Source organism: Trachurus japonicus, chromosome 20, assembly GCF_045865225.1.
Source record: "Trachurus japonicus isolate A0001 chromosome 20, Traja_1.0".
Lineage (NCBI taxonomy): Eukaryota > Metazoa > Chordata > Actinopteri > Carangiformes > Carangidae > Trachurus > Trachurus japonicus.
The window spans coordinates 10,946,425-10,971,550 of record NC_140926.1 but is presented as its reverse complement, the minus strand read 5'-3'; the positions used below and the strand labels follow the sequence as shown (position 1 = coordinate 10,971,550).

Here is a 25,126-nt window from a genome sequence, read left to right as displayed (position 1 = left end):
GTGTGTGGAATTGCATTATCTCCTGCCCACCATATGTATCTATCATACAGCAGAGTGAGTGACAGCAGCATTTGGTTTTGAAGCCCGCAGGGAGGGATTATGATAGCTAGTTTATTTACAAGGTCATCTCCTCTCACTGCTTCTGCTGTCCCTGCTCAGCTCACATCATATCACCCTCAGGATTCATAAGACTATGTCTCTGGATGTGATTTTCTGTTCAGCATGATTGTTAAACTCAAAATGCTCTGAGGAAAATGAGAAGGAGTCGTTTTGGCTATTGCATTCACAGTCGCGGCGCATTTCAAATAGCTGACAACTCATTGTTCTCAGTGGGAGAAGGACATTATTTGTGCATCCACTGCCTTTGGGTGGAGTTGAGATGGAGAGAGTTTACCCATTTGTGCCGTTCACTTTGATGAAGATGAGTGGGATGATGAGAAATCGAGAAAGACAGAGGCTCTTGCAGGCATTTGTGAAACTTTCTGTTACTATGAACTTTTGGGCCCTGACCTCCTTCATGCAATTTTGTTGGTTTAAACAAGTACGGGTTTTGAGAACAGCACCTTAAAAGAGCGGAAGAGCAAAACCCTTTCCTATCTGGTATGTGGATAAAGGACGACTATTAAAGTGACAAGATTTAAGAAAATGGCTGCACATTCAAGGACAGTAACCTTCATAGAGGGAAAAAAACTGTTATACTACTGATTAATAACCAAAACAGTGTTCGCACTGGAAATCTGTCATTGAGTCCAGACACCAACAAAGTCACTAAATCGATTCCAACTCAACTAAACTACAGTATATTGTAAACATTATGCTGTTCCAGTTACAAGCACTTAACCAAAGGAATAGAGTGTTTAGATACACATACATCAGATGTACTGCTGTGTGTGTGTGTGTGTGTGTGTGTGTGTGTGTGTGTGTGTGCGTGTGTGTGTGTGTGTGTGTGTGTGTGTGTGTGTGTGTGTGTGTGTGTGTGTGTATCTCTCTCGCTGTCTTTCTCTCTGTGTGTGTGTTTTAATGACATGCCATCCAAACACAGTGAATGATTGACAGAGGTAACTCTTCTAGAACCCTAAGTCAGAAAATTATTCAGTGTTGGCGTGTGTGTGTCTATGTGCAGATCCTGATACACAGATAATGACTGATATCTTTACAGTCTGTCACCACTAGACTTAAAGAAGAGTTTCTTTGTTTTCCCAGGAGTTGCCATTTGAAAAGTTTCACAGCTTTTGCACTCCGTCAGAGATAATGAGTCATTTACATTCCAATCATTTCTTGATGTGAAACCTCAGCAGCAGGTTGCAGGGGTTATGGATAAAAGATACTACCTTCAGTATAAATGTCTTATTTACATCAATGCAGATGCATCTGCATTCTCTTAGTTTCTAAGTGCTCAAGCCAAATATAGTTATACAGAGACAGATACACTCCACTTTTGGAATAATCTTCTTCTCCATTTAGCTCTGATAAGCAGGTCTAATTTAGTACACATGCGGGTCTCTGTCTGTCTGTGTCAGTGATCGGTCTATATCAATTTTCAGTATGTAGGTGTTAACCAGTGTTTGTTGTCCCATGCTTGAATTCATTGTGCTAAGAGTGTTAAGAGTTTTGCGATGTACGTGGAGTTTAGCAGCTTAAGTGCTGTTGTTTAAACTCTGTAGCTTTGTGTTTGTTACAATTCACCCAGAAGGGAACAGAAGAGTAAACGTTAATATCTTATTAATGATGTGTTGTATAAGATGTTTTGTGACTGTGAATTGTGAGGTTGTTGGTTACAATTAAAGCGTTTGGTGTTCTTTTACTGAAAGTCAAGCACTAGGCAATATTCATGAAGTTGCAACAGTTTGGTTTTATTTTGTTTTTTAGAACCATGAGCACTCACAATATGTTACTGTCTGGTGTGTTTCTCATAGGATTAGAAAGGTGTTTTTAATGTGTCCACTGGTTGTGCAGCGATGGAGGCAGCAAATGAGTGAAAGTGGGTCAAAACCCAACTCATTCAGATTTAACATACTTCACTACACTTCATGTGTCCACAGTGAACCTGTTGACATGCGTAAGCTGTAACTGAGGCTGAGTCTTTACACTGCATTTTTTTTTTAAACAATGACATGTAAAGTAGGTGCATTGCAAGTCTTGTTGGTGTCTTTGCTGCAGGCTTTGGTTAGTTTTAAACTAGGTTCAAGTAGAAAACTATGGCTGATCCTTTTGATGTTTTTCCCCTGTGTGCCCCCCAACAGCCCCAAACAGAAAGGGGCTCTTAAAAAATAGACTGCCTGTTTAATTTGAATAGAATAGAGGCCTTGAAAGAGCATACATTTGCAAATAGTTTGCATCTAATTTCTGAGAACTTGAATACAATTTTATGAATGGTGAATCACCGCCTCATTTGTCTGTTTTAAAACCAGTAAAGATAAGTGCTCTTTCACGCACTTTGCATCTGAAGTCAAATTATTCTATAACCATAATGCTTCACTTATTGTGTGGTGTGTTCAATGGCAGGAAGGTGGCTTCTTTCTAACCACTTTGGACCCTATTCAAGCAGTTTATAATCTAGTGCTGTGTTTAAATCACTTATTATGCTTTTCCTTTTCAATGAATTATGATCTTGTGCACTCGGTGCTCAGACCGTCATATGTACATCCACTTGTTGGTTTGTTAGGATAAACCAGCTTAAACTACATCTAACAGTCCTTCAGTAAATCCTCCCCTTTTGAAGGCCGTAATGTTTTTGTTGAAACTGTGTGTATGAGTGTCTCTAGTATTAAGTCCACCTCATTCAAATCATTGGGGATAGGTTCAATAAAAGAAACACCTCTGCATAACACAGGACAAAAAACTACACAAACCGAGAACAGTTTCTTTGAAAAAATGTTTCAAACGAAAGACAGGTCACATTTCTTGTGTGGTTCTTTTGGGGATAGTAGAAATTTGGTTTTTGAAGTTTAAGGAGGAAATTGAACCTGGATTAACACTTAATCAAGGCGATGCATCAAATAACCTGGACACATCTACCCCTGAGAGTTTCTCTGCATCAGTGTGAACAAGCTCACTGTGACGATACACATCGTTGAACTGGATCATGTGTAACATTAACCCTGTAGAAAGCAGAAAACTGAGGCGTGCGATTCATTCAAAACTAATTACTTTCATTTATACGGACTTAAGTGTGTCTATCGATGTGTCTCTTTGTAGCTCTCTTGAGGGCATGTGCTGATGGAGCTGCCAATCACCTTTATAGCTTGACTGCAGGAGATCGTGACAGGTGAGTCTGTCTTGTGTTCACATTTGCATTCGTTAATTTGTGTTTTCACCTCTACGTGCTCCTCTGTGGTTGTGGTTATGTTTTGGAGGAACATCAACACTGTGCCTGCAACTTATAAGTATTAACAGAACATTCAGAAAGTCTTCAGACCACTTCACAGTTCACACTTTTCACATCTTGTTATGTTGCAAAAATCATTCAAATTCATTTTCCCTCAATCAATCCACCACCAGCATCCTATAATTACAAAGCAAAAACAGAACTTTGCCCAGTGCTAAGTTTAAGCACATTTGGCAGTGGTTATAGCTTTGCATCTTCTTGGGGTATATGACTAAAGCCCAGATCAGTGGAGAGCTACAGTGATAATGTCCCTCCCATCTCCACACTGCATCTCTGGAACACAGCCAGAGTGACCATTAGAGTCTTGGTCATCCCTCTTCCCAGAGTGGTCAGTCTAGATGGATGGCTAGTTTGTGATTGTTCAACATTTCCTCCATTTAAGCATTACAGAGCCCACTGTGCTCTTGGGAACCATCAATGCAGCAGAACTGTTTTTTTCTAGCCATCCTCAGATCTTTGCCTCAACAATATCCTGTCTCAGAGCTCCGCAGGCAGTTCTTTCATGCCTTGTTTTTTTGCTCTGATATGCTTTGTCAGCTGTGAGACCTTTTATAGAGAGGTGTGGGCAACAAATCATGTCCAGTCAGTTGAATTCACCACAGGTGGACTCAAACCAAGGTGTGGACACCTCTCAAATATGATCCAGTTAAATTTAAAGCAAAGGCTAAATGCCTCAGTCTCTGTCATATTCCAGTTTTTCCTTTTTAATTATTTGCAATAACTTCTATTTCTAAAATCATGTCTTTGCTTTGTCAAAGTGTGATACTGATTAGGCTGCAACACAACAACAGGTCTGAATACTCTCTGAAGCCACTATGGGCCTGATTTACTAAGTGTGTTTGGTTAGGGCACGCAAAACCGGTGATCTAACCCGCTAAATGACAGCACGCGCAAACCGCAGTATTTAAATGAGGGTTTTTTGTGCATGGTTTCCACCATGGAGAGTGTGGACAGAGAGCTGGATGGCCGAGAAGACAGAATGAAATTTGATCCGATGGATTAATAGAGAGCTCAGGTGGGGCACTCAGGCCACACTCGGATCTAAACGCTCTGTCCAGAGGGATCGAGGACGGGGTGAAGGGAGCGCTGACGTCTCTCAGTCCCGGTCCCAGAGCTGAGCAGCCAGGTACTGGAGAGAGAAGAGAGGAGAGGACTTTTAACACACCTGAAAAACTGCCACAGTTCGCTGGAACAACCCACACGTGAGGAAATGCAGAGATATGAGAGCTTTTACCCTGGCAGGTAGCCTATAGTAAATCAATAACCGCAGAATGTTTCGCAAAGCTGTGCCAGTCAATACTTAACCTTTCAAACGTGACGCTGAATAAAGACGCAAAAACTGCCACCACAATCTGTTTCAGGTTTGGTAAACGGCATTGCATGCACTAAATAAATCTATTTGGATCTACTTCTCCCAATATTTTGCACGTTCTGGCAGAAACAAACGCCCATATTCATCAAGGCAAACGTGTGCAATCAAGTTACACAGGCAAACCTTTAGTAAATCAGGCCCTATGTGTTTGTAACATAAGTAGCCCACCCTGTGTGTCTGTACCACCACCACCAGAATTTTGTGTCTGCTGCTAATGGATGACTGCTGTCAGGACAGAGATGGATCTGGGGTTCACTGGGTCCCTGAAGTGTCGAGGCATTCACATTAACACTCAGAGTGTGTGTTTTTGCCAGGGTGTGAATGCAATGTTATGTGTGTTTATATGCATGTTGTTACAATTCTGTCGCTGTAGCCATATCAAGTCACACACAGAGAACATTTTTGCAAAGTGACGCCATTTAGACCCATTTATACTTTTTTTCCCCAGTTGCTGATGTTTGGACTTACGTTTAGGGTTGAAATCCATCATATTTCATTATAAATAAACCATATGTTTTTCTCATATCATGGTGCATGATTTTCAACCTTTGAATGTTTATCTGTTGGATCACACATTCATAAAAGGATTTATAACTCCAGTAACATTTTCACAGATGTAAAAACAACTTTACAAAAGAAGCATTTGATGCTTCAGCAACATTAAAACTGGTGAAATTGACGAAAATAATACTAATAAAGTCAAGGATAATGACATGATGAAGATCATTTTCACAAGAAAAACATTGAAACTGTTGACAACAGTTGTTGTTTTCTGCCCACAGCAATAACTATAAAATGATAATTGCAAAACAAGAAAATGAAAACTGTCGTTGTAGTTCAGTATCATGAAAATGTCTTTAGAGCATAGACAATATGAGCCAAGCATTAACAAAGATAAAATTAACAAAGATCATAAGCAGGAGGAGGTAGAAGAAATTTAATTGTTCACTGCAGTAATGACTTTATAGTGGAATTTGCCAGAGTGAATGGGTGGCCAACAACTATAGTTTTATAACAGCATTATTTAGTTATGCTGGTTGATGGGAAAGAGTCTGTGTAGTAAAAGTTAGAAGAAGAACAGAAATGAAATTAGAGCATGCAAGTAGTAAGGGTTAGTTTTTTGTTGAGGATCAGGCCAGAGACACTCGGACTCTGCATTGATGTGTCTGTGCATGCACAATTTTTGTTGTTCTTCAGCGTGTGAATTTGAGATTGTTAGGTCCTTCCCACAAACGCATCGCTCATACTTCTGTCAGTGTGACATCGCAGATTCATCTCCTGACCTTCCCGTTAGAGTTCTGTCAGCAGCCGTGCACATTGGAGCTGACAGCCAGACCTCCCTTTTAGCTCAACTCAACAACATCTGTCCACAAAAAAGTTCTACATTACACAGGGTGGATGGGGACTGCGAGGGGGAAAAAGAACAAGGAAGGAGAGAAGGAGAAAAGATTGAAAAAAGGTTTATGGGTGGAGATGCATAAATCAATCACCAGCAAGTTAAGATGTATTTAACCTAACATTACAATAACTAATGGACTACGGGGAAAGAGAGGATGGGAGGAAGGGAGAGGGGGATGCAAGTAATAAATCAAAGCCAAGTTTTATGAAAAAGACAGTTATGGAGCCAAGACAACAGCAGTTACATTCCCATGTGATCAAACAGAATAAAGTGTGAGAGAGATGCAGTGAAAGAAAAACAAAAAATCAAGCAAAACAGACTCCTCGATGAATATTATTTTGAAGATAAAGACATAATATAGCTTGAGCAGAGTAGTGTGCGTGTTACCAGTTTCTTTGTGTGTCTATGTGTGGCTGCATCTCTTTGGATTTAACTTTTCCCCCTAAATGATGTGCAATTGAAGCCATTTCAGAGACAATACTCCCACCCAAGATATCAGAGTTTTAATCTTATGTTGTAAATATCAAAACTGGGAGATTTTGTTTTTGTCGGTTTGTCGGAGTCTTCTAAGGAGTCCCATGTCTCAGCTGTAGCTTACAGACTCATGAAAGGATCAGAAACCCCCAAACTCCTGCAAGTAATGCTGACAAATTGTGCTGTTTCTCTGCATGTCGGCTTTTTAAGATCCAGTTTTGAAAAGGGGAAGGCAGAAAAGTGCTCCACAGCCTCTGTTCTGTCATCACTCTGACCGCATGCACTGCAGCTGTGCTGGTAAAGATGTAAGTTATGTCAGATATTTTGAGAAGATCAAAGCGTTTCAGTTTCCTGTAGGGAAGCCGTGTCTGAGTAGAAGGGGGGGGGGGCGCAAATCAAAATTCAAGGCTATGATGTCATAGATGAATTTAAACATTGCCTTTGAAATGTAAATGTAATGTTTTCCATACATTGATTTTGTTGTTGCAGTCTGCCACAGTTTCAACATCGAACATCACAAGTTGATGCAAAGAATCACGTGCAGTGCATTGATTTTCTTTAGATCTTCCTCATTCTGCTGTCTCTGTGTCTATCATCTCTCTATCTCACTCACACACACACACACACACAAACACAGTGACAGCTAACTAGGAGAGATCCCGCTGCATCAGTGCCGACCATCAAAAATCCATTAAGATTTTACCGTCTGTGTGTGTCTTGACCTGTCCTCTGTGTGTGTCTGTCATTCTGGTTGTGTAACAGAGCGTGCTGCATATGTGCCCCATAGGCTGTATGGATGTAGCCTTTGTGATGTCACCCTTAGGTTTCTAAAGAGCGGCTCTGAAGCTTAGTAGAAGCTGCTCTGTCATCACCACCTTTCTTCTACCTGATTTCAAAGAACTTCGGTCCAATCGAAAATTGGCAAAGAGAGAGGGGCGTGTGTGGAGCCTAGATTTCAGTGCATGCCAACCTGAGCACCCACCTGTCGCTCAAAGCAGCACACTCTCAATCATACAGACCTCAAAGCCCTAACAAAGTTTAAGTGCAAAATTCACCCCCTGTACAGAAGGAAATTAGCTTTAAGGATGGTGTTATTAGTCAGACAAGTGGGACTCCACATCGCCCTTTCAGAATGATAGCAGTATTGCCAACTTAGTGACATTTCATATCCCTTTCAATTATTTCTCCAAAAAACACCTAGCGACAAATATAGTCAGTCCTTTGACAAATCATACTGACTGCAGAGCGGAGCTGCCAGTATTCCCTGTGCTGATCTCATGGTAGCTAATGTGAGAATATAGTTAAAACTATTGCACAATTGTGAAGTTTTGTGTGTAACTCGTGTGTGGTGGTTTTGTCATATGACGTCATTGTTAAAAAATCTGGATTTTAGCAGTGCATGGGTTGGAAGAGACTGCTATCATTGGCAGAAAACACAGCTTCACATCCTTGAGCACGTCGTAGCATCTAAACAAGATAGAAAATAAAAAAACACTGTAACATTCCTTGAGTTCAATCCGGGTCAATCAGTCTTGCCCAGTTAATTATAAGACTGAACTGCAAATGCTGACATTTTTTTTATCTGGTTAACCTGTGTCGGTCAGTTTTTTATTCTTGTTCCATTGTCTGACAGAAGGAACACACAAACACATTTAAATTTGCTTCTTTGGGACTGTTTTTGTATTAAAATATTTTATATGTGAGCACAGAGAATAGGCAAACAAATTAAGGCTGAAAGCAGCCGGCACTAGGCAGAATGCAAATAGCCTACGGTGTGGTCCAGTCATACACTAGATTTTAGCCTTGTCTTGTTAAGAAAAATAAGGCCCAGCTGACGTTTGTGTGTATTTGTCTGCCTGTCTGTGGCTGTGTGTTTCCATCAGAAAATAATGAGGATAATAAAGTTTCCGGTCAGCCTCTACAGTCTCCTGCACTGACACAAGAACAGAGTGGGCGTATGAACTCCCATGGTTAAAAGAAAGGTGCCACGTAATTTTCTGTCAAAACAGCCTTAATGGTAGTCATTACAGATGAAGAGAGGAGGGGGGGTGCGTCAGGCTAAGGTTTTTTGCCTCTCATGAGTCAAGTGACGATGTTTTCACTTTACCATATGGGGTGTTAGAAGACATCTCCCACATCCCAGACGGAGCTTGCATCCATTTTAACAGTTTTTTTCCCCTCCTTTTTTGATTTTAGTGATCTTTCTTAGCTTATATAGATGTAAATAATGGCAAGATACTCCATACATTATTCATTTCCTTATAGCAGTTTATCCTGTTATGGTCTTAGAATGACATTTATGTATTCTTCCAACTAACTAAGATGCATTCAGAGTATTCTTCACTTTGGTGATATACTATATGTGGTGGATGTGTATGCAGCAGTTCATCACTGTTCAAAAGGGTTGTTAAGTTAGTGGAAATCTTGCCCAATTATTTGTTCTTTTCTTAGAACTGAGTCCTCAAGCAGTTACTGACTCTAAGTCTGAGAGATGTGCTGTAATAAGTGTTGCTAATGTACAAATGCTTTTCTCTTACCACCAGTAATGAAACAGTATTCACATATGAAATGAAATGGTTTTAAGTTGGTATAATCATCCAGTAACACCTCAAATGAAAGTGGAATTCCAGCAAGCAATAAGCACATTAGTCCAGTACGTTCCTGAGCTTGTCTGTACCAACAGGAGCTGTGAGCGCAGGTGCATGTGAATCTGTCATGACGGGGCTCTGAAGTCAAATCTTTCAAATACAAGGAGACGCAGACTGGAGAAAATGAATAAAGAGTCATTTGTTTATATGAACAGTATCAAGGTTGTTTTGAGTTATAAAACTATTCTGAGATAATATCCTGTTTTATTTTACTGTTAATAAGGTTAATGACATCAGTGGTTGAATAGCTTTTCAGCAGACTTCAGTCAAATGCTCTTATTACACATTTTAGACCAGCCATGTCTGAACTTTTCCACAAAGGGCCGGTGTGGCTGCATGTTTTCTTTTCAACCAAGCAGCAGCACACCAGACCTGACTCATTTAATCAACTGATCTCAGTCTTCAAAGAGTTGATTGGTCAAACTGTGTGTGTGCTCTTGACTGGTTGGAACAAAAACCTGGACTGCCTGTTTTAGACAGTTAAGGTTAGACATAAAAACATGGTTTCTCCCTTTTTCATCATCAGACACTCACAAAAACACAAAGTTGTCCTACTGTAGCTTATGTTAAATGCATTATTATAATTGGATCAAGAGTAACATTTCAACAACTTGACCAACAAGCATGAGTCAGCAATGTAAAGCATTTTTTCCTGCGCAGAAGGAATTGGTAACCAAATCTGTGCTGAAATTGCTTTCATGGGGGGTTTCGACCCCCCTGGCTCCCATGTAAATCAGACCATGTATACCCTTGTTTCTGAATGAAAATTGGATTTTGGCATAATTTGTGCATCTAATCAAATCCTCCGTGAAGATAAGAAGTCATATGGATAAACAAGGAGGAGGACACATCTGAATGTGGGCAGAGGTAATTGTGCACAGGCATAGTTTATAAAACTTGCAGCTGTGTGTGTGGGTATGGCGTTGAGACATGGACACACACGCGAGTCAAAGCCTGTGTGTGTGTGTGAAAGGGATTTTCTGAACGTAGTTGTGTCAGCATATGATTGTGTATGCATTTCTGGGAAGATAATGCTGTCAGCTTCAGCAAATGAAGTTGTCGAGAGTGAAAGTTATTTCACAAGACTTAGTGTCAAAGAGATATCTCTGACAGTCCCTCTATCTGTTTGTAATACCACATTTTCTTCATTCTACTCACACCTCATTATTTTTTATGATCTGTGTGGAAGGATATTCATAGTACAGTGTTCAAAAATGCATAATATATTTAAAAAGGTTATGGAAGATTATTGAAGAGTGAAGATTTCCAAGGCTTAAATTTGTTTAGGTTTAACAAGACAATTAACTATTATGTAATATATATGAATATATGACTCCTCTGGGGCTCTGTTTGAATATGCCATAAACATATCCACGCTGCATGGGAGCGGTTTAACTGCTGTGGTATCAAATATTTGCGTGACCTGAAAACAGGGCTACATGCCAGCAATTAAGAGGATTATAGGCAGGGGAGTTTGAGAGACTCACTGAACAGCTGATGTCTAGGAACTGACAGCTCTCCCGTTTACTTCTTACTTGACTCTACACTCCACATGGATTTAAATTGGTGCATCACATTTTAACAGCACCTTGTTAAAGTTATGATTAGTTTTGTTGTTTGTTGTTTGGGAAGTAGGTGCAATAAATGTATTTAGTAGTCTAATTTAGTTGTTCTATTGTTTTATTCTGTAGTAATTAGATGCTATAACTGACATAGGTTATTTTTGTATCATCTTTTGTTAGGAAGCTCAAAGCCACATCAGCCCTCACCTGCTTCTGTCTCACGTACACTACTACTCTCCTGGTGGAGTTTATCTATTATAGACTAGTTTGAAATTTCCCCCCTGTGTTTATTGCTCTGTGCTGGAAATTAACATGCTGAGTTGAGTTGATGAGCACAGGGAACTGGGCCTTTCCTTTTAATGTGACGAGTTTACAGTTTTGTTTTTACATGTACCATCATTAGTTTTTGTTTAGTAAATCATATTAGATTTTTTAACAATTAAGGCTGATTAAAATTATAATTATCCCTCCTTCAGTAGCCTGCTTGCTCTCCTTAGTGCACCTGTTTGCCCTAAGAGTATACCGAGAGTTAATAAACTTAGTGTGTGTGGTTTGGAGGTAAGAGGTGTGTGGATTTATGACTGTGTCTGGTTATTAGTCTGCCTACAGACACCTAGCTGATTAACTGTGGGATTAGACACTGTTAGATTGTGCACAAAAAGAAAAGAAATCTGTGATCCAAAGGCACACACACATACTGTACATGCTTTTCATAATTATGCAGCCAGTCATGGGAAGCCAAGTGTTTTTCTTTTTCCACAGATGCACGTACGCATTTTAAAGACACATCTGCAAGCAAGCCCAGACTTGTGCATTGAGGTTTTGCTAATTAGAGTCTTTGTTGCAGTGGGACTTTTCATGCCTACCTTTGCAGTACTGCTTTATTATGGAACCAGACACGTGTAAACCACATTGTCATACAACTCACGGCTGCAACGTACATCTAGAAGTCTTCATATTGAAGAGATAATATTACAGTAGGATTCATTCATATGATTATTTCCTTAGTCAGACAAGACTCTACAACCTTCCTCCCCAAGAGGATTTGCTAAGAGAAATCACATTCACAATTCACATGATGACAGTGTTTTACAAATATGTGCCTCGGTGGGGCACCTGGGTACATAATCAAATCTCTCAGTTTCCACTTAACGTTAGAACACTAGATTTTATTATTCTCAAATCAATGCATTTTTGGCCACACACCATGAACAGGAGTAAGGAATATACACTACATGTTCACGTAGCAGAACTCTGCAGACAGAGCTCTGGTCAAACACTGAATGAGTTGAAGAGCAAATCTTTTGACCAGATCTTTTTTAGTGAGTCATTACTTCTAACTAATAGTCTGCATTTGAGGTCTTTAAGGGACATTTGTAAATTGTAGCTACAGAAAATAACCTGGCTCACTCCCCTGTCCTCCTAAACTGCATGAGTCTCTGTATGCACATCAGCCACCCACTACAAGCCAGTCCTCCACTAGTGGGAAAAACTACCGGAACCACAAGATGTTGCGTTTGGATGATCTGCTAATGAGGACAGGCTCATAGATCAGCCGTTATTCTGTAGCACGTGCACAAACAAAGGTTCCTAGATCGTTTAAAAAAAACTTAATGTGAGCTTGTCACTGTGTGCATGCAGTTCTTATTATGACTTATGACTCAGAGAGCTGAACATGTCTAAGTGCTTTGCTTGGCATGTTTATGTATATGGGTCATTACTGTTGTCATGCAAAGCAATTCCTCCACCCCTCCACTGGCTATCCTCCTCTGATTGGGAGATGGGAGGGGTGAGAGTGGCAATCAGGGCTGCATCTTTGTAAGTGATGAGGAAAAGGAGAAGAGTGTTCATTGTGCTGTGATTCAGGAGATGATGAAGGATACGAGAGAGGGACAGAATATAAACAACAGTTTGTTGTAATTAAGTGGTCATATGGATGGATGTTGTCGTGCTGAGTTTGAAGGACACAGAGACGGAAATAGAAACGAAAGATGCGTAAGAATGGGATGGGGAAGAAGTTTTTTTTTTCTTTCTTTTAATTAAGTGGTTAGCAAGCAGGAAGCTGGCTTAATTACACAAAAAGTAAGCAGAAGCAGTAAGAGCAGAAATGAGATGAGATTGGAGGAGAGTGTAAAGGAGAAAGCAACATGGGAAGGGGAAGTGTGGGCTGGCAGGCAGAGGAGAAAAAAGAGTGTGTAGAAAGTGAGGGAGATATAGACGCAAAGACAGCTGATAGGCAAACACACACACACACACACACACACACAAGCAAACACAGGCAAAGGTCACACAGCCACCCCCGCCACCCGGCACTCAGACAAACTGGCGGTAAAATGCTCTATTTCCCGTCCAAATTAAAGTGTCAGTTAATATTAATGTTGAAGTGAAGACTGTCAGACACACAACACACACACAAACAGAACTCGCACAGACACAAATACAGAATTTAGGATCTCGCCTGGTCAATTACGATCGGCCGATGGAGTCGTACGCTTGGGTCACAAAGGGATGTGTGTGCGCCTGTGTGTAAAACCCTGATGGGGCCCAGTGTCACGTCTCGTCCCATCTGTCACATGAAGGTTATTTCTGAATGGAGATGCAATTGTGGTGTCCTTTTTATTATAAGAAGGGGGAAAGCGTGCTTGGAGGTGTTTGTGCAGATTGTGTGTGGCTGTAAATGTGTATGTGGACAAGGAAAGTTTTTTTTTGGATAGGTTTGTGTGTTTGTGTGTGTTTGCCAGAGGTCCAAAAGTCCAAGACCACTTAACTATTCACTTGGATGGGAAGGTGGTCTCTGACTTTTGGACCCCACTGTATTTGGCGACAGATTGCATACAATTGCTGCTCTGTTTGTCTCGCTGTATCTTGTTGGTGTGAATGCTGAGGAGGGCGGGAGGGAGGGAATAATCCTTCTGTATCTCTTTCCTCAACCGACCGGAACATTGCTCTCGCCTCTTGCTGGGGTGCACGCACACAAACAAACGCACACAAACACACTACCCAACCAACCATGAAATCGTAATGTCAGACCTGTTAATGCCTCTAGATAGCAGCAACTGCATCCCTGCGTGGTTCTGCTCCTTACACATAAACACACAGACACACGTACACAACAAATGGAACAAACAGAGAGCTATCTGACTCTCCCTGACAGGAATGTTCTGCTCAGTAGTGGCTGGTAGATTTTGGGCTGTTTTTTTACTGATATCTTGCAACAGACCTTCTTAATTCCTACACCTTGAGGATGCAGGTTGTCTCAGAACACAGCTGTACTTGGATAAAAGAAATGCACAGGGAAATTTGTTTTCAGAATGCAAAGCCTGCATGTAAATATATTCCCAAACCACCTGCCCAGTTTTAATTTTCAGTCTTAATCCTCTTAATTGAATGTGTTAACATGGTATTTCTGCCAAGGTTTATTTTGTTAACAAATTATGCTCTGTATTGTTTTATTCTTCTTTCTTTTTTGGGAGTTAATTGTTGGTTCTGGGAGTCACATACCATGGGAAAGAAGGACTAAATGACTTAAGTTTATGACAATAAATCGCATTTAGATTTAACCCCCCTTCCCATTTCCATAACTAGTTAAATGCATCCTCAATAGAGCCACTCATTCATTTGTCAGCAGTGGTTTTACTTTCTTAAGCAAAACTGTGAGCTTTCAAACTCCGAATTGGCAGCAGCAGTCTGTGCTCATTTGCATTCACCAACACTGTAAACATGAATGGTAATGTGAACTAATTCCATGCATACTAAATGAAAAATCCTGAGTACATATATGTGGTACACTAATTAACAGGAAGATTAGTTTCTGTTTTCATCATTTCAAAAAAAAAAATGCGGAAATTGGTTTGCAAAATAAAGTTTGACAGATTAGTGTTTATTAATTGTTCTTATTATTTATATAGTGGAGCTGTGGGACATAATCAGAATTCCATGTATTTTCTCCATTTTCCTTATCTCTGTCTTTTACCTGAAATACTGTGTGTGCAATAAAATCATAATAAGCTGGATGCACAGGATATAAAATGTGTGTACCATTAACTCACCTGCTACTTTCTGTTAGAAAACATGTTTTTTTTTATTAGCAATCTCCTAAAAAATGAAATTGCCCTCAGTCCTCTGTGCTATTGGAACTCATTTGCCAGTGACGTATGAATAGTGACTTGCTTTTCATATTTGTAGCGTGCTGCTTCTAAACATTTCTCCACTCGAATGAACAGATTCCCAAAATATGTATATGAATTTTATTACCTCGTTTCAACTATTACAGTGCATTATTTAGCATACGCATCAAAACATCAAATTGCACTGCGACCTGCAGTAATCAAACGGATACTCGGCTCTAGTGGAGAATCGAATCTCTCAGCAGAATAGAACAGGTCAATATCTGATGAACACCGGGTACTTCATGCTCTGTTTGTTTATGTGTGTGTGTGCCTGTGTGTGCCTGTGTGTGTATGTGAGAGAAAGAGAGAGATTTTTCCGTTACTCTATCTTTGTTTGAGTGACTTAGGGGCAATTTACCTCCAGTCCTGTCATTACTTTCAGTGCTTATGTTTGTGTGTTTGACTTTATATCAATGTACAGTATATAGCAGACTATTAGATTTGCTTGTGTGTGTTGACATGTAGGGTTGTGTATGCTATCCCATCAATCTATCTCCCCCCTGTCAGCCGTGTGTGTGTGTGTGCACATGCATGCGTATAGGACAGGGTGCCACAGAGAATCACCCTGTCAGTCTCCATGTCTCGTCGTCCTCCCCTGGCGGCGTCACTCCTCTCCCTCGCCGCACAGATCAAAGAGCTGACATATGCCCCGATGTCCTCTCTCTCTTCTCTTTCTCCCTCTCTCCTCTATCTCTGCCTCATGCTCTCTGTCTTTCTTGCAATCTTAACCCTCTCCCTCTGTCACTCACCCTCGCTTTCTATCCTTACATACAGCTTTCTCCCTGACTATATCAGCGGGGATTTTGATTCCATTACTGCCGAGGTCAAAGCTTTCTATGCAGCCAAGGTGAGTGGAGGCACAACTTGCACACACTCCCAGACCTACAGGTGCCCGCAGAGATGCACTCGCACACACCAAAGACAATTTATTAGGTAAATGTAATTTAAAAGTGACAAATAGTAGGCTACAGAAGATAAGTTCTTGAAACATACAACATGCATACAGATATTTTCATCACAGTGTACATACTGGACATTTACGTGTTTTTTTCCTTATTATAATTTATTCATTTGAGCGCTTGTGTCCACTCCAGATGGTTAATTTTAATGTTGTTAGGTGAATATATCTGAACCTGGAAAAGACACGCTCTCCCAGAATGACCATTGATTGTGTCAGTCCATTCAGCACACTAAACCTTCAGCAACAAAGCAAAGCTGAGATCACGCTGCCTACCACACTAACACTAAGTGGATAAAGTGACTATTCAAAGCTGACTGGGGTTAAAAAGGCTCTTGTGCTCAAGACTCTCCAGGAGTTCCACAGCAGTAACTACATAAAGACTGAATCATCAAAGTGGGTGCAGGAGTTTGCAGTCTGACATGGCTTCAGCTCCGCATTTACGCCCAGGCATCAAAACGCACAGCAGGAGGAGGTCAGAGAGTCCCATTTTACTGGGCTTAGAAAAACTTGATACAATTTGTTTTTCATGCGCATTGTATCTTTTCATTTCATTCAAAATATATTCTATAATCTGCAATTGTTAGAGTCTGTATGGATGCGACAAAAGGTCTGCCCCACCATCTATTTGGCATCTATTTGGGTGGCTGTTACAGAAAATATGGAACGCTTTGTGCAAAAAGACATTTTTACATTCATGTCATGCAGTAACAGTAGGCTGCATATACATAATATACACACACAGGTAGAAGGTAGAAGCCAGGGCTAGGCAGAGACTTGTGAAAACATCATAGTCCAGGCTCCCTGTGCCTGTAGCTGTGCAGGAGAATTGCTCACGACTAAACTCTCCCAGGTCATTAAAATAAAATGCAACTTCTTCTATCAAGTGGACTTTCCATTGTTTATAACAAGCAAAATGTCAAACCAGAACCAGTGAATAGAGGTGAACCTCAGTTCAGTAAATAATAAATACAGGGTAAGGTGTCACATAAACACACATACACACACTAGAGGAAGGACAGCGCAATGCCTGTGTGATCTTTTTGCCGTGATCGTCATTGATGTACATCGTTTACAGTTTGAAATTCCTGTCCAGTACTTTACCATGCACACAGGCGTGATCACACATCCACATGTTCACACAGATGTGTTGCCTTCAGCTGTAAAATGTTCTTTTTTCCTCTCACCCTATCCCCCATCTTTTTAACTGCCTGTAACATTAGTCCCTTTTGACAAATATCACAGGTTTCCTGAAAAAAAAAAGAAAAAAGAAAGAGGCATACCGTTTTCCATGAGAAGGAACACGTTGTTGTTGTAATGCTTTAGGAGCAGAACAATAGGAAAGTTTTAGGCGTTCCTTCAGAGATTTGTTGGAAACGGTGAATAATTCTGCATAAATGGAAAGGAGAGAACAGAAAAGCATCCGCAAGGGAGAGAGAGAGACAAGGGGAGGCAGAAATAGAGAGAGGGGAAGGAGGGGAGGGGAGGGGGAGGATGGATGGGATCAAACAGAGCACAGAGAACGAGTTCGTGTGAACTGACTATACTGTTACTGTGTGTGTGTGTGTGTGTGTGTGTGTGTGTGTGTGTGTGAGAGAGAGAGAGAGAGAATGAAACAGGGAAGCTGGTGTGTTTTAGACGGAAAGTGACAGTGTGTGGAGAGAGAAAAGGATCGAGGGGGAGAAAGCCTGAGAGAAAGCCAGAGCTTGGTTGTTTACCTGGATGCTGTAGTTTAGGGCCACTGACTGGAACCTCTACATTATTCAGCAACACAGCCCGCAGACAGCCAGACAACACTAAAACACTGATTTATACCACCACCATCTCTCTTTCTCCCCCTCTGTTTTCCTGTACTCTGTTATCCCCCCATCCCTTATCTCTGCCGGTGTTTTTGTTTCGCTATCTGTGTATATATACATCTGTCTGATTGTGTTTTGTTATCTGTGCATGTGTGTTACCAATTTTCTATACGCACACAGGGGTGTAAGCTGATAGAAACGGCCGACCAGGATCTCACAGACTTCACTAAGTGTCTTGCCATCATGCTGGAGGAGATACAGAGACGACAGTTACAGGTAAACACCCCCGCACACCAGACATACTCTGATGGGTTTATTCTTTTCGATTTTGAATGATCACATTTTCTAAATTAGCTGTTAGACACTGGAACATCTGTCCATACATTTGACGAGCCTTTGTCCAAGGGTGACAAAATCTGCCCACTCACTACTTTTTAAGTGTAGTTTAAGTTTACAACAAAAACTCAAAGGCAACAAAAGTTTTGGTTTTACAGGCGTGTGTGGGTTTATGTGCTGGGAACAGTGACTTCCTAATGTGCCATATAACGCCCATAAAGGCACAACGTGTTGTTTTTGTGTAGATTAAACCAACAAAATATAGTGTGTTAATTACTGAGCTTTAGAGGTACTGGTAGGCCGATTTTGTTTGACCTGATGGAGCAGCGCTAATGGTTTCCCTTGTTTACAAGCTTTATGCTAAGCTAAGCTAAACCTCTTCCCTTCTGGCTTCAGCTTTATGTACAACGCACAGATATGGATATGGAATCTATAATTTTATGTAACTCTCAGTGAGAAAGTAATTTTTTATTTCCAAAAATGTTGACTATCACTGTGCAACAAACATTGTTTTAAAACATTATTGTTACAGATATCATTAGAATAAATAGCAGTGTTCGTAGCTTTGGGTAAAAATGAATAAGTAAAACTCTCCTCCCCCTGAGTCTCCGAGAGTTTATTGCCCTTAAGCAAGGCATTCAGTCCGCAGGTACTTAAGATGAGTTGCTCATAGGTCAATAGCGTTGGACTGTGGTCGACTGCGGGTAGATCCCAGGTGTAATTGTGTGTGGGTGTATGCATATGAAACAATGCGCTTTAAGAGAAGAACATCCGTACTCTCGCCCAACACCGCCTGAGGAAATGACTGTTAAAAAGTATCACAGGAATAACATTAGCCACAGTTACACCTACACACTGAATACACGTGTAATTGTGATTTTCCTGTTCAGAAAAAAAAGACAGAATAAAATAAATAAATGCTGCATTTCGTGTAAAGCGTCCTGGACTTTGCAAAGATCTGCCAGCCAGATTGAAGCCCCGTGCCCAGCCAGCTGCTGCAGAGCCAGGCCCGGGCACACACTGATCCAACATGGAGATTGACTAAATTTCCACTGTGACTCTAAAAATGTCAGCTAAATAGCACAGAATATACATCACCGGAGGGGAAAAGCGTGTAATACAATAAACAAAAAAAGAGGACATTTTCAATTTTCAAGAGTTTGAACAATGATCATCTTAAGACGAGCAGTGCCAGGGGAAATGATGTTTGTCTGTCTCCTTCCCCTCTCTCTTTATTTTTCTAGTTTTGCTTTATAAGAATTTTTAAGAAGCATGCCGAGTGTTGCTCCACTCACCGCCGAGTGCCCTAATCACTTCACATCTCTAAGCTGATGAAAGACCACAGAGGAGACGCTTACAGACACACAAACACACACTTCAGCTGCTATGCATGCATGTTGCCTCACTTGTCACTCTGTTTTTTTGGTACCAGAGAAAAGATAAACTTTTGTCCTTTCCTTCCATGGGCTTTTCTTTTCTTTTCTTTCTTGTCTGTTCTCAGCCAGGCTAATATTTACTCTGCCTTTGAACTGGCACTGAATGTTTGTCCATCTATCTGGCTTCAAGAGATTGGAGCCTGGCAATCAGTTTTTTGACGCCCTATAAGTGTTGCCCATCTTTTCTGACTTTTTTTTTGTTTTTTTGTTTGTTTGTTTGTTTGTTTGCCAGGATTTTTTTCTCTTTCTTCTTCAGCTATGACTCTTTCTTGAACTTTTCTTCCCTGACTGTGCATAGGCATCGGTTTTATAAAAGCACAACCTTTCTAATGATTTAACATGATGCCATGTCATTTGTCGCTTTTCCTCACCTTTAGTCATTTCCATCCACTTAGCCTGTTCAAATGAAATACATTCACAGATGAAATAATACCAGGGTGATTTGCAGATTGCTAAGTATTTTGCTCCTGTTCGGGCTGTTTAAGATTCAACATATTAGCCTCTGAATGTTTTCCTCTACGCAGCGTAGCGCTCGATTTGGAGAATTTATCTTGTATTGAATTGGGTGAAATCCCAAAGAATGGTATCAGAGGATTATGGTGGCTGGATGAGTATGTGTTTGTCTGTGTACATATACAGTATATTTGCATTTGCGTATGTCTCATTGTGTGTGTACCGAAAAGTGTTACTGTGTTTGTCCAAAACGTGCATGCGTTTGCAGTAGACTACTTTGTTTGTGTGCATACAGTACACTACCTGTTTGTGTATCTACTTGTTGAAATGTGTGCGTGCTTTTTTGCCCCCCGTTGTGTGGTGTGAATGTAGCCCGTTTGTCTTCTCACAGCTCTGTCCTAGTTAGTTTCTCTCCTTGCTTCACTGTTGCAGGCAGGCATAAGCTGCTCCACTGTTTTGTTTTTTTCATTTCCCCCCCTCTCTCTCTCTTTCTCTTGTTATCTATTCATCATGCTCAGTAAATGGACCTGTGTTTTTATGTCGATCTCTGAGCCAGCTGTGCTTCCTGCGGTTCCCTCAGCCAATCAGGAGACAGTAAGGCCCGGATGTGTTGAGCCAGCTTGTTATATTTTCAATTGTGAGATTCTTTAAGCAAACAGATATAGGAACAAATAAAAATTCAAACAGTTATATAGAGTTTTATATGTGTGACAGACACAACAGAAGTGGAGTGATGGAGAGCGGTAGATTGGGCAAGCCAGTGTGTCATTGGAGGTTGAAACACAACCCGCAGCTTTCTGTTGTTTTATCTACTCATTGCTTTTTGTTCTCTCTCAGCGTTCCTTACTTTCTTTTTCTCTGTGCTGTTCTTTCCTCTGGTTTTGATGACTTGCTGTGAATGTTAAACATACTGAGGCTCCCATTGTTGACCAAAAAATATTAAAAACACAAAATGAGTCACACTGTTTCATTGAGTGTCACAGTGCTGTAAACACTCATTAAGGCTCCAAATGTTCCTGTTTGAGTAAAGCTTTCTACAGGCTACACAGTTACCAGATGTTTTCGGGAATAACTGAGGCTTTTCAACCCGTTCTTGAAGATTTACATCTGTTGTAGGAATGAATGAGCTTTGGGTAGATTTTCACAGCAGGCTATTAAGGTTTTAAAGTTCTGAGGGAGACTGATGTATTTTTGGGTTTGGTCTTGTCATGGGATTTAAGAATAAAAGAAAATATTGGTCAGCATATACTTTGCATGCTGCTCCAGTTATGTTTTCTTGAGGCCTGAAAAGAATTGTAAGACATTGCTCAGATAGTGTAGTGTCATGTGTATATACTGTATGTGTAGGGTAATGCAGTGGATTTCAGATTTTTTATTTTTGTGTATTCTTCAGGATGTATTTGGTGTTGGTGTTGTTCTGCTTTGTATCTGTGACACTAAAGAAAGACTCTGCTCATTTATATTCATGGTTTAGGGTGAGACAGAAATGAAGTTTGTTTTGAGCTTTGGTTTTGCTCATTCAATGTTCCTGATTGGTATCTTTGGTTAATTCCGTTTATTGCATTGCATTTGTTTTGTTTAGGTCTTGTTAACTTTGCCAAACCAAACTTACTTGAAGCCAAAAGTAAATTGGTGTCATGGGTTGAATTGATATTTGGTTTCCTGAGGTACGGGTCATGGGCTTGTTAATGGTGACTATCAAGGCCCAGTTCTCACAGCACTTACATAAAAGGAGGTCTAGCAATTGAATCTAAACTAACCCTTTATAATGAAAAGATAAGCCAGTGGTTCCAATACTGCTATGCCTTCAGAGTGAATGTGGCTGATTTGGCAAAAAAAAAAAATGGAGGTAACATGTAGGAAAATAAACTATTGTCATTTTAATAAAGAAGTCAAGCAATAATTGGTCTTTGCCCATTGTGCTATGAGCAACTGTGATCTGATTTTATGTTGCACACAAATGCTGACAAGTTTGAGGTGTGCAGTGTGTCGCCTGCGGTTTCTCATGTAACACCTCATTGTGGCTGCTCTTTGTCCCATTAGTCTCTGCAAAATTTCAAACTAATCCACTGTCAAAACATTTTAGATGAACAATATTGGTAAATTCTAAATTCATCCACCAGTGCATTGTGTTTCCTGTCAATACTTAATTTTAAAAGTCAACTTGTGTTGACATATAATGCCTCTAATATATTAATTGTGTCTCTTACACCAATTTAAATATTATCCTTCCAGCCAAATAGAGTCAAAAAGATTTTTAAATCAATAAAATATGCTGAAACTTTTCCTCTTGTTTTTGTTGTGTGTGGGTTGATTAATGAGAGTATGTATTGTGTAAATGCAGTGAGTAATGCATTGTGGTCCATAAGGACGACTAGTATCCAAGCATTAAATTCCTGTAAAGACCTTTTCCCAAACTGCTGCTTTCATAGATGCCATGGTAACTGTTAGGGTCCAATTTATTTCCACTGTATTGAGAGAACCTCCAGCTCCAGATCTCAGGGAAGCAAAGTGGGTGAAGAATGAGACTGAAGAGGGGCTCTCAGTTAAGGGCTACTGTGTTTTGTTAGATTTCACTTACAGTTTTTCATGCTGTTTTCTAATTCTTTTATTCTAATGAGGTAACCAGGGGGGCTGTGTTTATTTTCCATTTTCATTCAAGGATTGTCAATTTTTGTTATTTCTGCTCACAGTTGATATTATTATGTGAAATGTGATCTTTCCAAATATTAACATTTTCTTGGACCTGTCTGTCTTTGTCCCCGTTTTTAGCTTGTGAGTTTTTCCTCAGGTCTGTCTTTGTTGCCGACAGTTACCGGTAGATTCCTTTCTTTATGTCCTAATTACCTTTTCACTCTCTATTTAGATGCAGAGCTGTTTTTAGCAAACCATGCTTTACTGCCGGATTTATGATAAATAACATTTATTTTTGTGAAATCCATATTTGATTTCTCGAAGTTAAAACTGTAAAGAGCGTAGGCTAATGTGTTAATTGGCTGAGTGACTTCAGGTGCAGGTTAACATGTTTAAGTCTAACTTCACCTTCAGGAGTGCATTTCTGAAATGATTTATTTAAGTAATTTACATGGCACAGTTTATGTTATTAACTGTGTGTGTAGGGTTTGTTTTATGCATACACTTTTCTGGCAGTGATGTGATGGTGGGGTGTGTGTACTGATGAGGCAGGGGCTCATGTTAGCGCTGGCACAGGCGACTACACACATCCCAGGAGATGACCAAAATGTGAACCTTCCACAAAGCCTTTCATCCTCCTCCCTAAACCTTTCATCTTGCCATTAATCATATACAGACCTAAGGAGCGACAGAGATGCACTAGCTCTTTCCCCATTTTCTTCACAATGTGGTCTTGATTGTATCTGTGGCTAGAAGTGGGGATGAGGTGTGGAGAGGATAGTGCAGAGGTGTGACTGGTGTCAGCAGGATTCACTATGTCAGATGCACATCCTGGCATTTCAATCTCCCATCAACAGGACAGTACATTGGGCCTGGTAATACTGGATTTCTTTATGGAGATTTTCATGAACATTTTCACTATAATAAGCAACTCAATGGGAAGAGGATAGGCTGCACATACAAACTGATCATTATGAAATCTGAGCCGGATGTGTGTTGTTGATGGATCTCCACCTGTGACATGTGTTTCTCTTTGAAGGAAGCAATATCTCTGTATAGTTGGAAGGATGGTGGGTTGCAGTTGACTTTTAATACTTGAGATGTATTCTGTGTCTGCGCTCCTCAGTAATAAATACAGAAAGTAAAAATACAATCTGAAATAAGGCGTGGACATAAAGTTGAGTTGTAGCAGCTGCTTGGCCTCTCCAATGGCTGAACTCTTGGCCACTCCCCGTGCAATGTCGGCTGCATCCCAGGGGTGACATGGCTGCAATCATGTCAGCCTGTGTTTCTGCATGCATAGTATGCTGCTCCAAATCTGCGTCCTTGAAGCCTGGCAATACTACTTTCCTGACTTGTAGAGGGTCGGGGTCTGTTGAGCCGCACTCTGGTTGGTTGAACCGTGGTCGGCTGGGGTCTAGCTGGCTGGGTTCGGGTAAGCTGGGCTCCACGAGGCCATGGGCTCTGCTGTGCCAGATGGCAGTCTTCTCCTCCTTGGCCTGTGTGGTGTGTGCTGCTGTCCATGACTGGGCTGGGTGAAGGGTGATGTTGACCTTGTTTGGTTTTGCACACTGTGAGGTGATTGCCCTGTTTATATAGTGGATCAGGTCCCAGGAGAAGTCAGCCTGTGGCAGCAGTGTGGATGGTGCTGCTAGCCCTGGGAAGCTCCCTAGGTCTGTTTGCTACTCTGTCACCTTTCCTTTTTAAGCCTGCTCTGAGTGTCTCAGGGTGGTCTCTGAGCAGTTTGCCTCTGTTTTTCTTCCTGCTTCATTGATCATGTTCTCTGAGCACTGGATCACAACACTATCTAGACTCCATTCATTTGGGTGTAGTTGTTTTGGGTCCATTTTTCCCCAACTATGATAAATGACTGCTGTGTTCCCCACATTCTTCATATTTAGGGATAGGCTATTTAGCTATTTTTTTTTTTTTTTACATAGATGTAATAGAGGTTCAGTTTGTTCTTATCTCTCAGATATGTCCTGTATAATCTTTCTCTTGCTTATCTTTATTTTGGTGGTTCCTCTTTCGGTGTCCTTTTCAGTCGTTTACTCCTGGAGATTCTATGACAGTTGTTACTACTGCTTTGCTTTTCTGTATCTAGCTTCTCCCACACTTGTATTTACTTTTAGCTTACTGGTTTCTGGTTCCCACATTCTTCAATTATTTGCTGTAGTCGGAGCTTATGTTTTGTTGTTTCCTCTCTCTGGTTGGCACAGTGCATTCAGAAAAAGCTCACATGTTTTTCATATCACGTGTCATGTTTTTGGAGCCCTGGGCTAAAATAAGAAAATAGCATGATGCTGCCATCCTCATGCTTACAGTAACTGTTGGGAAGTTATTTGACAGGTGATGAGCATTGGCTGTTTTCCTGTTAACCTGACATGTACTGTAGAATTGGAGCCAAGCACACACAGGGTCTCTGGAGCTCAGCCAAAATGACAATTGGGTTCTTGTAAATCTCTTTTACCCAGCTCAGCTGGATGGTCAGTTCTAGG

The 25,126-nt window shown here is 40.6% G+C and overlaps 1 protein-coding gene across 5 annotated transcripts in view; it reads left to right on the top strand.

Moving 5' to 3' along the window:
- tpk1 (thiamin pyrophosphokinase 1) overlaps positions 1-25,126 on the top strand; it is a 64,167-nt gene that overhangs the window by 11,697 nt on the left and 27,344 nt on the right. For all 5 annotated transcript variants that reach the window (XM_085763695.1, XM_085763690.1, XM_085763693.1 and 2 more), the window contains exons 4-6: positions 3,199-3,268; positions 15,787-15,859; positions 17,950-18,045. In XM_085763695.1, the coding sequence (XP_085619821.1) occupies positions 3,199-3,268; positions 15,787-15,859; positions 17,950-18,045 (239 nt within the window). The remainder of the gene's footprint in view (positions 1-3,198; positions 3,269-15,786; positions 15,860-17,949; positions 18,046-25,126) is intronic.